The sequence below is a fragment of the Anolis carolinensis genome, chromosome 2 (genome assembly GCF_035594765.1).
Source record: "Anolis carolinensis isolate JA03-04 chromosome 2, rAnoCar3.1.pri, whole genome shotgun sequence".
Taxonomy (NCBI): Eukaryota; Metazoa; Chordata; class Lepidosauria; order Squamata; family Dactyloidae; genus Anolis; species Anolis carolinensis.
This window is the reverse complement of record NC_085842.1, coordinates 290579112-290592744: the sequence shown is the minus strand read 5'-3', so window position 1 is coordinate 290592744 and position 13633 is coordinate 290579112. Positions and strand designations below refer to the sequence as shown.

The following is a 13633-nucleotide window of genomic DNA, read 5'->3' as shown; positions in this document are numbered from 1 at the left end:
AAATGTTTTATGTAACATTTAAAAGCACTCCATGTACATTATCTTGATGTTATCTATACAATAATTCCATGAGGTTTGTTTATAAAGCTGTATCCACAACAGTTGTCAAAGCAGCAAGAGATTTGATCAACTTATCGGGTGCATCTACAGTGTAGAATTAATGCAGTTTGTCAACAACTTAACTGCCATGGTTCAACATTACGGAACCGCAGGAGATGTAGTTTTAGAAGGCCTTTCACCTTCTCTGCCAAAGAGTGTTGGCATATGTAGGATAGACCAAAAGTCACAAAAAGATTTCAATATTTAATTTTGTATTTGTTTTTATTTTACAGTATCATAGCATCATATACGTGGCTATACCCCGTACACCTGAAGAAGTAGATTGTAGCCAATGTACTTAACAATCAATTAAAGTTACAACAGGACTCTTCATTGATTAAACGGAGAAAGCTGAGTTTGGACTCAAGCTTAACAAAAGTTTGGGGTGTGGGATATATCCCTATGATACCTAATTCAGGGACATGACATATTTTAAACTTTCCGTACACTGTGTGTATATACATATAAAGAAATAAATTTATGTAAATTGTGTTCAATGCCATAGCATCATATACAGTATACTCTCTGTGTGTGTATGTGTGTGTGTGTATAGTATGTAGGGAAATTTTAAAATATTCCATATCTCTAAATTAGGTATTCTAGGGATATATCATATACCCCAAACTTTAGTTAAGCTTGAGTGCAAACTCAGCTTTCTCCGTTTAATCAATGAAGAGTCCTGTTGTAATTTTAAGGTTAATTGATTATTAAGCACATTGTCTACAATCTACTTCAGGTGTATGGAGTATAATCATGGAAGTGGGCCATAGACCAACAGGTCATGCCAAAAGTAATTTACTCTTAAAGATGCCACAAAGCTCTTTAGCTGTAACAGATTATTTTGGCAAACCTCAGCTGGCTGAGTGAACACCCCAAAACTTAGCATTTATAATTACAATCTAACCCTTATTGGAAATACTTATTTTTGGAGCACACATTGCAGAATCCCCAATTGCAGTCCCCAAGGCCACTGAAACCCTGGGCAATTATTAGTCCCACACAACATAAAGCAAAGCAAAAAAAAAAACCATCTTGAGAAATATGATAAAAATTGCCTAATTTTTATAACTCGCATAAAACATTAACTTTTCCCCGTTTCCCTTCTAACATCTGTATAACAAGAAACAAATCAACAAATAACTGTTTTGAAAGAATAAATTTAACCTATTGAACTTCTGCCTGTCATACAGCCCTTAAAATTATAGGGCCAGAAGATACCTTTCTTGTGAGAAAGCTGATTTCTCCCTTTTTATTTTTGGGGGAGACAAAGATAACATTTATGTGTGAAAAGGAAACAAAGGATTTATTATAGCCTTCCCCTTTATAGTTCTTGCATACAAGCTGAAAAATCTGATTACATTCTGGACCTTTTCAGGTGTATCTACACTGTAGAATTAATCCAGTTTCACATTGCTTTAACTAAATACTATAGAATGTGTAGTTTGGCAAGTCTTCAGCCCTCTTCAGCAGCAGAGGAGAATGAAAGATGTGTTGTCCAAGGCTTTCATAGCCAGAATCACTGGGTTGCTGTGAGTTTTCTGTGCTGTATGGCCATGTTCCAGAAGCATTCTCTCCCGACATTTCGCCCACAACTATGGCAGGCATCCTCAGAGGTTATGAGGTCTGTTGGACACTAGTCAAGTGGGCTTTATATATCTGTGGAATGTCCAGAGTGGGAGAAAAAACTCTTGTCTCTTGGAGGCAAGTGTGAATGTTGCAATGGATCGCCTTGATTAGCATTGCAGCTTCAAGACCTGGCTGCTTCCTGCTTCAGAACCTCTGAGGATGTCTGCAATAGATGTTGGTGAAACGTCAGAAGGAAATGCTTCTGGAACATAATAATAATAATAATAATAATAATAATAATAATAATAATAATAATAATAATAATAAATAATAAAACTTTATTTATAACCCGCCTCCATCTCCCCAAGGGGACTTGGAGCGATTCACATGGGGACCAAGCCCAAGAATCAACAAATTAAATCAAAACATAATAACAGCATATATAGTTAAAACAATAAAAACATTCATAAAATACATCAGCGGGTGTCAGGACAAAAGATGGAACTATTAATAATTGCAAGGAATGGCAGGCAAGGTAATGAAATAAGGAATAGAATTAAAGTGCTGGAGATTAGGGCAGTAAACAATTAAGACTGGATGGTTATAAAAACTGACCTAAAAACATGTCCATACAGCCCAGAAAACTCACAGCAACCAAGGCAAATAGGGTTTATATATCTGTGAAATGTCCAGGGTGGGAGAAAAAACTCTTGTCTGTTGAAGGCAAGTGTGAATGCTGCAGTTGAGCACCTTGATTAGCATTGAATAGCCTCGCAACTTCAAGGCTTGGCTGCTTCCTGCCTGGGAACCTCTGAGGATGCCTGCCATAGATGTGGGTGAAACGTCAGAAGAGAATGCTTCTGGGACATGGCCATACAGCCTGGAAAACTCACAGCAACCCAAGGATGAAATACCTTGTAAAACTACAACTGCCGTGATTTTGACTGTAAAAGGAGTCACAATGGATTAACTCTACACTCTTGCTCCAAACAGACGGCCACGCCCACTTTCCCCTTATTATTTTAACAGCCTTCTCTGCTCCAGCTGAGTTCCTAATCTGGGAGGAAAAAAGGAGCCGTGAGATGTCACGTGACGCGGCGACAGCCAATCGCCTCCCTTTTTTTGAACGCTAGCAAGGAGGAAAAAAAGAGAAGGCCTACCGTAGCCGTAGAAACGCATTCAAGGGTAGCCAATCGGGAGCGATCGAACCCAGCCAGGCGGCCAATGAGAGCGGCGGGTGCGAATTTTAAACTGGCGGCGAGAGCCATCGGACACGCGTGCATCAAACGGAGGCAGGAAGGCCGGCGGGCGGTTGTGAAAAACTAGTGCTGCAGGAAGCCAAAGCCGGAGCCATGGCGTTGCGGGTGACTCGGGTAGGAAGAGCTACATTCAGAGTTAATTGGAGGGAGGGTTGCCTCTTCATCTCGCCTTGGTTAGGCTGCAAATGCATTATTATCATATTTATATTCCGCTTTTATCTTGAACGACACAACAATAGAATGAAACGAACCACTGCTTCCCCATGGTAGAATTAGTGCAGTTTGAACCGCTTTAATTAGCTCCAAGGTATGACATCATGGAGATAGTTTAAGGCGCTAGTCCTCTCCGGTAAAGATGGCTAGAGAGCTTGCAAAACTGCAACTCTAAAGGATTCTATAGCAGTTAAAGCAGTATCAAACTGCAATCATTCCACAGTGTGGACGCAACAGGAGTGCCATCTTTCGGATATGTTTATTATCACCTAACAGTCTCTCTTAAGCCATAAAGGAAGGGAAAAGAGCTTTATTTCTCAGCTGCACAAAGAGGAAGTCACATGGTGCTAAACACAAGCTTAGAATACCTATGGTGGGATTTTTAAGTACAGTACTTACATCTTCAAATTTCCATATCTTACCTGCTTCTAATTGGCCATCGTCCTGCATCCTGCTCCCCACCAGGTGTTTGCAATGTCCTTGGCTTGTGTACATTTTCTTAAAGGGCTAGTGTTTCACCAGATAGGAACCCTACTTGGCATGGACTAGAACAGGCATGGGCAAAGTTGGCTCCTCCAAGTGTTTTGGACTTCAACTCCCACCATTCCTAACAGCTTCAGGCCCCTTCCTTTTCCCCCTCAGCCGCTTAAGCGGCTGAGGGGGGAAAGGAAAGGGCCTGAGGCTGTTAGGAATGCTGGGAGTTGAAGTCCAGAACACCTGGAGGGCCCAATCTTGTCTACGCCTGGACTAGAGGGTATGTAAAAAATATATTTGTTCACCCAGTGTGACTAACTTCTTACTCTCCTACTTATTTATACAAATTACAAAGAAGTATTAATAATAAATGATATTCGTTATCAATGTGGGGCACAACACAGAAAGCATTGGCATAAAATACAAACAATGCATTGCATATATTCAAGCCCATTACTAAAAAAATGTATATTAAATAATAATGCTCTGGGTTGTTGTGAGTTTTCCGGGCTGTATGGCCATGGTCCAGAAGCATTCTCTCCTAATGTTTCGCCCACATCTATGGCAGGCATCCTCAGAGGTTGTTGAGGTCTGTTGGAGACTAGGCAAGTGGGGTTTATATATCTGGAAGGTCCAGGGTGGGAGAAAGAATGCTTGTCTGTAGGATGCAAGTGTGAATCACCTCAATTAGTATTGAAAAGCCTTGCAGTTTCAAAGCCTGGCTGTTTCCTGCCTGGGGGAATCCTTTGTTGGGAGTTGTTAGCTGGCCCTAATTGTTTCATGTCTAGAATTCCCAAGAACAACACTCTGAAAACAAGGGAATTCCAGACATGAAACAATCAGGGCCAGCTAACACGTCCCAACAAAGGATTCCCCCAGGCAGGAAGCAGCCAGGCTTTGAAACCACAAGGCTTTTCAATGCTAATCAAGGTGGCCAATTGCAACATTCACACTTGCCTCCAACAAACAAGAGTTCCTTCTCCCACCCTGGACCTTCCAGAGATATATAATCCCCGCTTGCCTAGTTTCCAACAGACCTCACAACCTCTGATGATGCCTGCCATAGATGTGGATGAAAGGTCAGGAGAGAATACTTCTGGAACATGGCCAGACAGCGCGGAAAGCTCACAGCAACCCAGTGATTCTGGCCATGAAAGCCTTCGACAGCACAATAATGTTCTGCCTTCTGCCAAAAAAAATCTTGTGTCCTACTCATCACTTATAACTGGGTATGTTGTTTGTGAACTCCCAATTCTTTCAACCTACCCAGTTTCCCAGACTGGTCTCCAGAAAACATTGTGGTATTGTGTTTTGAAGGTTTTGAAGTATTCTAGAGAACAGAGTTGCACCCTCACCTAGGTGACCTTGAGCAGATCACAGTCTCTCAGCCTCAGAAGAATAAAGACAACCACCCCTTTCAGAGAGCTCCATGATAACTCAGAAAGGACTTGGAGACACACAACAGCAACAACTCTGTAGAAGAGAGAAAGGACTAATGAGTGAGGGGGAGGTAGTGAGAAGAGCGTTGGCTGTAGCTTTACAAACACTACAGAATTAATTCAGTTTGACCCCACTTTAGCTGCTGTAGGTCAATGCTTTGGAATCCTGGGAACTGTCATTTGGAGAGGCACTAGTCCTCTTCGATAAAGATGGCTAAAGACCTTGTAAAATTCAACTCGCATGTTTCCATAGAATTGAGAAATCAAAGTGGTGTCAAACTGCAGTGTGGATGCACCCTCCCATTTTTCAGAATAATTCAAATCCTTAACCTTTACTTACCCAAAACTGAGTTACATAGCAGGAGTTTTAAAGCTCACTCCTTTCCTCCTCTGTCTCTGCTGTTATCCTTGTGTTCTGCAAACCCATCTCGAAAAGTGTGTTATCTATATGACCTGAATGGCCATCTCTTTCTTACAGAACACAAAAGTCAACATGGAGAACAAAACCAAGCCTGCATTGGCAGCCACCAAGTCAGTGGTCGGAGTTGCCAAGCCCATCTTGAGGTCTAGGACTGCCTTGGGAGACATTGGCAACAAGGCCTGCGAAGCAAAGCCCAAGGACGCTGCCAAAAAGGTAAAATGCCTCTCTTCTTTCCCTTCATCCATCAAAAGCTTCAAAGGGACAGGGTTGTTACATTCACTTCTTTCCTTTTCTCCATCACTAAAATAGGAAACACTAAATCCTGCAGTTGTGGAGAAAGTTACCATTCGAAAAACTACAAGACCAGTTGAAAAGACTATTGTGCCTGTAAAGGAAGAAAAGCCAGTCCCAGAACCTGTTCAGGTATAAATTGATTTTCATAGCAGTATGTGGCAGGGGATGGAAAATAGGTACAATGTGTGTGTGTAAATTGGCTTAGCTTCACAGACTGATCCAGTGAGTCTCCTGCATTGATGAGGATTAAAGTTTGGATTTACATCTCCCAAATCCCAATACAGGTTGAGCATCTGAAACTCCAAAATTCCTCAAAATCTGAAAATGTCCCTGTGGTTGGCTGAGATAGTGATAGCAAAATAATTCTAAACACTTACATCAAATTACCCAGCTTTGGGTAAATTATATCAAATGACCTTGTATTTGAAACATAATTGATTTTAAGGTTTAGTCTTGAGTCCTGTCTCCCATTGATTGATACGTGCATATATGCAGATACAAGTATTCCAAAATTTGAAAAACAAAACACTTCTGATCCCAAGCATTTTGGGATATTCAACCTGTACAATTTTTTAAATCATCTAATATCATTCCCTTTGAGGATAACTCTGCTACTTCTGGTGGTTAAAGGCAGGTTATATAATTGTAGTTTAGTTAATAGTTACTTCAATCCTTAAAAATTCTAAGTACTAAAGGCATTTGAGCAGTTCTAGGATAACCCAGAGATTTTTATGGAAAGCATAAAATTTATTTTTAATAGGTCTTTTTCTTAAGACATGATCAGGTAGATCCAACTGTTAAGGTCATGTTAGATTATGTATTTGGGTCTGTATTGCTTTCACTAGGAATCCTGAAAACTTGCATCTCAGAAAAAGAACTGTATGGAGGAAGTGGAAGCCAGCATCCTCTGGGAGCATAGCACACATATTTCAACCTTTTTTTTCTTTGTCATCTTTAGACCATTTTAGGTCCAAAATCCTTCTGCTTGCTTTCTGAATGACATTATTTTTCAACAGAATGTTATTCAGAAAACAACTGGGGGGGGGGGGGGGGGCTTTTCCTGCCTTGAAACATGCTAAAATTGCCTCCTGTACCCCCAAGGCATGTTGTAGGGAATATGGCAAGGGGAAGCTGCTGATTGCATTTGACGACAACTTTTAATTTTTATCGCAATAAGCATCTTCAGAATTGAGGTGCGTATTACAATCGATAGCGCATTATACTCGAATAAATTCGAACACTCCTTGGTGTATGTTTTCAGAGGGAAATGAGCAACTTGGGTGACAGTATCACATACTCATTGCTTGAAGAACATGAAAGTTTGGTGTGATAATCCTGAATGAAAGAATTACATATCTTGAGGCTTGCTTCTTCTGGTTGGGTTGTTAAGCACCGGTTTGCCCTTTAAGTGAGTGCTTGATGATAGCTGCATCCAATATTGCTGCCATTTTGAGAATATGCGCATCTCTCTCTGGCTGCCATTTTGAGATGGTGCTCACAAATTAAAATGGCAAAATTTGCCTTTGTGAGCACAAAATAGTGGAGATGCCTCTCCTGAATTTAAACTGGGTCCTTAACAAAGACCTGTGGTTTTAAATAACATTTAACACCTGTGTGGCGACAGATGCTGTGGCTTCTGGTGCAGCACTTTACTGGGATTGCAGGTAGCTTCTGCTTGCCACTTATGGCTGTTGTAGCTTGAGCAAGGAGCCCCGGTGGCACAGTGGATTAAGCCGCTGAGCTGCTGAACTTGGTGACTAAAAGGCTGGAAGTTCGAATCTGAGGAGCGGGGGGAGCTCCTGCTGTTAGTCCCAGCTTCTGCCAACCTAGCAGTTTGAAAATATGCAAATGTGAGTAGATCAAGAGGTACTGCTTCTGGGGGAAGGTAATGGTTCTCCATTCTCTCACGCCGGCCACATGATCTTGGAGGTGTCTATGGACAACACCAGCTCTTTGACTTAGACTTAATGTCAAGGGAAACCCTTTACCTTTACTTTAGCTTGAACAAAACGGAATATATTTCACACAGTACCTGGAAATCTTACATGTGCCATAGGATGGAAGAAAAGCATATACAATTTCCTAAGAGCAAGGTTTGCCTATAATAAACAAGTACTAAAGAAAGAGTATTTTACCCCCTACAGGTGAGGCCTCCCTCCCCTAGCCCCATGGAGACTTCTGTTTCTGAACCAGGGGAGGAGATCCTGTGCCAGGCTTTCTCCGATGTTCTTCTGGAAGTGAATGATGTTGATACGGAAGACGGTTGCGACCCATACCTCTGCAGTGAATATGTGAAGGATATCTACAACTATCTCAAAGATCTTGAGGTTGGTTCAAGGAGCTCTTGAGGCAGGAATGACATGTGCCCTTGAGTGAAAAGAAACCTAGCAAGCAGACCTGGAGTCAACATAGCAAACTGAAATTGCACTTAAGGCAATGGATACAATCGGCACTCCATACCTATATATTCTTTATTCACAGATTTAACTCTCCACTTCTTGAAAATACATTTTTAAATATCCTTGTTTTTCCCATTTTATATAAGTGGCACCATTTTACTATGCCAATATATATATAAAGGGACTTGAGCATCCAGAGGTTTTGGTATCCGCAGGGTTCGTAAACCAAATCCCAGTGGATATCAAGGATCCACAATATGGGCAGTTGACTATGGCACCATAAAATGCCTCTTTTGCATACCTGACTAGGCATCTGTAGCTTAGATGGCCAAATTGGCTGGACAGTAGCTTAGAAGTAGGTGGTTAAAAGTAGCACATGTCTGTGAGCTGGAAGGGGGCACGCTACGTTGTGAAGTTAAATATGCCACGCTATGTAGGACTGCCATTCAAGGCTGCTGGGTAGGAAAATCTTTTTCTCTTGTCCTGCCAGCAAGCAAAAACATTTTTATTTAGGCAGATGGAGGGGGGGGGTGGCTTTTAATGAGGCAGGGCTATACTTCCCTCTTTTATATGTTTTCGATAGTGAATTGAAGTACTTTTGAAAATAATCAGTTTGGCCACCAGTTTTTAAATAGGTTTTTTTTTTTTGCCATACTTGTTTTTCAAATCTACAAATAGTCTGGTTCTCATTTCTGGTAAATAGTAAAACAAGTTATATGTAATCATTTAGGGATTTCTTCTTTTTTATTTTATATAGAGTCAGCAGGCAGTGAGACCAAGCTACTTGGTAGGCCAGGAGGTCACTGGAAACATGAGGGCAATCCTAATTGACTGGCTTGTGCAAGTCCAAATGAAGTTCAAGCTCTTGCAAGAGACTTTGTACATGACTGTTGGAATAATTGATCGTTTTCTGCAGGTAAGTGATGCGGGCTAATAAAGAAGATTCTACCTTGTACAGGAAACAACTGGAGTAGAGTTCCTTGTAAAACTTTTCTTATGCTTAAGGTCAAGGCTGCTACTAAAATAAAAGCTTGAAAGCTTAACCAGGAGGTCACGGGGGAAAGGGGATGCTAGGGTTGGTTCATTTGCAGCCTTTTTTTTTCTCTTTTCCTGCCATCATTTTCCCACTCAGAGATCAATATGTCTTTTAGGTTGAGCTCTTGCATTTTGCCAGTCTACTCAGAGAAGATCGTGATTCCTTTTTTAAAAACAGTTTGTTGTAGTATTCATATAGACTCGGGTGTTTTGGGTTGCTTGTTGGACTAAAATTTCTAGACTTATACATGGGTATATAGGGTAATTGAGGTGTTCAAAAATGCAAATGTGAGTAGATCAACAGGTACTGCTCCGGCGGGGAAAAAGTGGCGCTCCATTCAGTCATGCTGGCCACAGGATCTTGAAGGTGTCCACTGACAACACCGGCTCTTTGGCTTAGAAATTGAGATGAGCACCACCCTCCAGAGTCAGACACAACTAGACTTAGTGTCAGGAGAAAACCTTTACTTTTTATAGGGTAAATGACTTGGCTAAGGTGTAATTAAACATGCTTATGGACTGTTTCATCTTGCAAAAAGTTAGAATGGAAGTGTTTTCTATTACAGGACAACAAAGTAGCTAAGAGGATGCTGCAGCTGGTTGGTGTAACAGCCATGTTTGTTGCCAGCAAATATGAAGAAATGTATCCTCCAGAGATTGGTGACTTTGCCTTTGTGACTGATCAGACTTACACCAAACTCCAGATCAGACAGATGGAGATGAAGATCCTACAATCTCTTGATTTCAACCTGGGTCGCCCTCTTCCCCTGCACTTTCTACGGAGGATCTCAAAAATTGCAGAGGTAATGCTACATTGAAGCTTCCCCACCTGTGGCTTGCACAGTGTTGCAGAAGGACACTCCTTAGTTGAATGTGCCCACAATGCCCTGCCTCATGCACGGAGGAGGAGTTGTTTAAAGCTACAGACAATGCGATTGCTGTTGCCCGCTTTTGGTCCAAAACTATTTAGCTGTTTGTGATTCCTTTATTTTATCACTTTTAAACTTATTTATTATGCAATGCTTTTGACACAAAATAAAAAGTTGAATGTGTGCTGGAAAATCAAATTAGAAATCTTAATGTTACTCCAGAACATCCCTTCTCTTGGGATGAAAGACAAAGCTGGAAAAATAGCCTTGTCTTGATTTGTCCTGCTACACACAGGTGTCAAAATACAGTCTGAAATACACTGATGTTTTCATAGTCAGAAGTGCCTATGAAGTAATCTGTATAGATTTGTGATGTGTGACCCAACTTTCTCTTCATTATTTTAGGCAGATATACAACAACACGTACTGGCAAAATATCTGATGGAACTCTCACTGGTGGATTATGAAATGGTACACTACCCTCCTTCTCAGATTGCTGCTGCAGCCTTTTGTTTATCCTCTAGAGTTCTTGAAGAAGGGGAGTGGGTAAGTAACACCCCGCTGGATGTTTTGCTTTTTTCAAAGGCTAAGTAAAAATGAAAAAGCTCAGCATTTCCCATGGTGTTTATCCTTATATTTGGGTTAAGGGTTACTGTCATAGTGTAGCTTCCAGAATCTACAGGGATCTAGTTGGATTATTCAGCTGATGGAAGTGAAATGGTGCCGTTTTCTCTGAAGCATCCCAGGAAGTCTTCTGGAGTGAAGGGCCAAAGAAGGGAAGATCATGAAGTCCCAATCTGCTATGAGTTAGCTGCTAGTGCAGTCTTTGATTTAATTCCATAATATGTGTTTGTAAGATCTTTCCTTTGCTATATAATCTCCTAGGAGCCAGAGATCCTAAAACTGTCTGTACCTGGTCCCTTATCTGATTTAGAGTCTATGTTAAGTTCTAAAGTTGAGCTGGTTTTTTGTTTCTAAAACTTTGAAAAGTTAATTGAAGATAGCAATATCTTTCCAAAACATGATAGAAGTTTCTCTGTAATACTTCTAACCCAAACCTTACTTCTTGATCTTAGACATCAACTCTGCAACACTACATGAATTATGCTGAGATTGATCTTGTTCCTGTTATGCAGCACATGGCCAGGAATGTAGTGCTGGTAAACAAAGGCCTTGCAAAGCACATGGTAAGCTAACTCCATATTAGTGTCTATCTGCCTCTTTAACGTATATAGTTGAGTATAAGCTGGTCCAAATATAAGCCGGCCAGGACCCTCACTCAAGTATATGCTTTGGGGGGGGGGCTTTTTCAGCCCTTAAAAAAGGGCTGAAAAAGTCAGCTTATACTCAAGTATATATGGTAGTTTAGAAATTAGGGTTAATAAAATAAGAAATAGGAAGATCTGTTTGATAATACACAGAAACAGTTCATCAGGAACTGTTTATCAGCATAGCCAAACACTTGCATTGAATTTCTGCTGCTGTTGCATGCTTCGCTACAGTATTATTTCAGCAGAATGACAGGTACGAATGGGGCTTCTTTTGTTAAAGCAAGAAATGATAGTGTTTAATTCAAAATGGTGTCTGATACTGAGATATCCTATAACCTTTCTTTCTCCAGACTGTCAAGAACAAGTACTCAAGCAGCAAGCATGCGAAGATTAGCGCCCTTCCTGCACTCAATTCTGGAGTCATACAGGATCTGGCTAAACCATTACTGAAATGAATCTGATTGAACTGTTGGGCAGAGTTGACACCATGTGTCGCTAATGTGTGTGTATATGTAAATGCTTTCGTTTAAAGCTTTTAATAAACCTTCCCTTTTACTTTTACAACTTTATAATGACTAAATGGGAGGGGGGGACTGTATAAATGAATATTTTGTGTATTAGGTTGCTATCTTAATAAATGAGTTAAAATAAATCCTGCATGAGAGTGAAGTACTGCTTGCCCAACAGTTATAAAAACATGCTGTGGGATTGTATTGTCTTAAATGTTTACTGTGCTAGCTGGGTAGATTTTAAGTTGTTTCTTTAACTACAAGGAAAGTTTCAAGAATGGTCATTCATCTTCCAATAGATCACTCAAGCTTTCCCTCTTTGCTTAAAATTTATTGCACTAACGTTTTGTGCTCCCTGTTTTAAAGTATAGTTGCATTTAGGTTGAGACAAAATATAAGTAACATGTAACATCAGATCAGATGTACTTAAATTTGCTTATTTAGATCTGTTGCTAGTGCCCAGAATATCAAAACTACTGTGTCCTTTTTCAGTTGTAAAACACTGTCCTTGAGCTAAACAAAAGAACTGAAATGGACAACTTTTGTGTCTGTCTGGGCCTTTCCACCATTGACTTGTTTAATAAATGTTCCCAATGTTCTGCAAATTGCCTTCTTTATGGAATTATAGGGTCATATATAGATATCAATGCTGCCATTTGAACAGAGTACAGGAATCTCCCCAAAACGGCAGAATGTATGTGAGCATGTATAGCAGTAACGTAATTTCAGGGTATCCTTGAAGTGACTGGCTTGACTCTGAAGGAGCTGGGGGTGGCCACGGCTGACAGAGAGCATGGGCTGGCCCATGAGGTCACGAAGAGTCAAAAACAACTGAACGAATAAACAACAATTTCAGAGCAAGGATCAGTGAGTGTGCAAACTTCCGAGTTGTTACTACAACCTGTTAAGGAATAATATTTTGAGTACATAGTTTAAAATGGAAAGTCAACAGTTTTAATATGGATCAGTATGCAAAGGCATCTTTTGGCACCTTTAAGGATGAAAGAATAATAATAAAAATATTATTTATACTCCGCCCCCTTCTCCCAGGGGGACTCACAGAGCACTCAAGGGTGCAACATGCAAAATACAAAAAGTGCAAAAACAAAACCATGAACAGTCAACATCACAATTTCACAATACTGCTGACTAAAAGCAGCAAAATACAGCAATTGCTGCAAGTAAAAACAATAATCTCAGTCTTGCAAAGTGCTTGATAAAGAATCTGAAGGTCCTTATATATATTCATAACTAATCTAAATACGGTCGAAGTCTTGTCTGAAAAGCCATGTCTTCATTGGTGTGTGGAAAGCTTGGAGGGTGGGGGCTAGCCTGATCTGATATTATTTTGCTATTACTATAGCTCCCTGATGCTATCTCTCTTATGGTAGCATAAGCTTTTGAGGATTTGAGTCTACTTCATCAGATGCATCCAATGAAGTAGACTTCATTCTAGAGAAGTTTATGCTACCAACTTCTTTCTCTCAGTCTCAAAAGTGTTACAACACACCCTTGCAAAGCTTAAAGTAATCTATGTTCAGAACTATAGACTTTGCAAAATTACCTAAGCTGGTTCTTGTTTCTGATGAGTAGTGACCTGATCACAAGGTTTTTATTTGGAACCTATTTTCTCTAGTAGAAACTGGCTGAAGGAAACCTAACATTTCACAAAAAATGTATTTACTATTTATTTACTATATTCTACATTGCTCTTCTCACCCTGAAGGGGACTCAGAGCTTGCATGTATGGAAAGATTCAATGCCGGATTACTAATATAAGTAACA

General features: G+C 40.3%; 1 protein-coding gene across 1 annotated transcript; it reads left to right on the top strand.

The window, feature by feature from the left end:
• The first annotated feature begins 2766 nt into the window (after positions 1-2766).
• On the top strand, positions 2767-12453 carry ccnb1 (cyclin B1). Its single transcript, XM_003216345.4, has 9 exons — positions 2767-3038; positions 5529-5684; positions 5781-5894; positions 7910-8092; positions 8922-9080; positions 9766-10002; positions 10474-10614; positions 11145-11255; positions 11690-12453. The coding sequence occupies exons 1-9, from the start codon at positions 3018-3020 to the stop codon at positions 11792-11794; spliced, it is 1227 nt and encodes a 408-aa protein (XP_003216393.2). The 5' UTR covers positions 2767-3017; the 3' UTR covers positions 11795-12453.
• The last annotated feature ends 1180 nt before the right edge of the window (positions 12454-13633 follow it).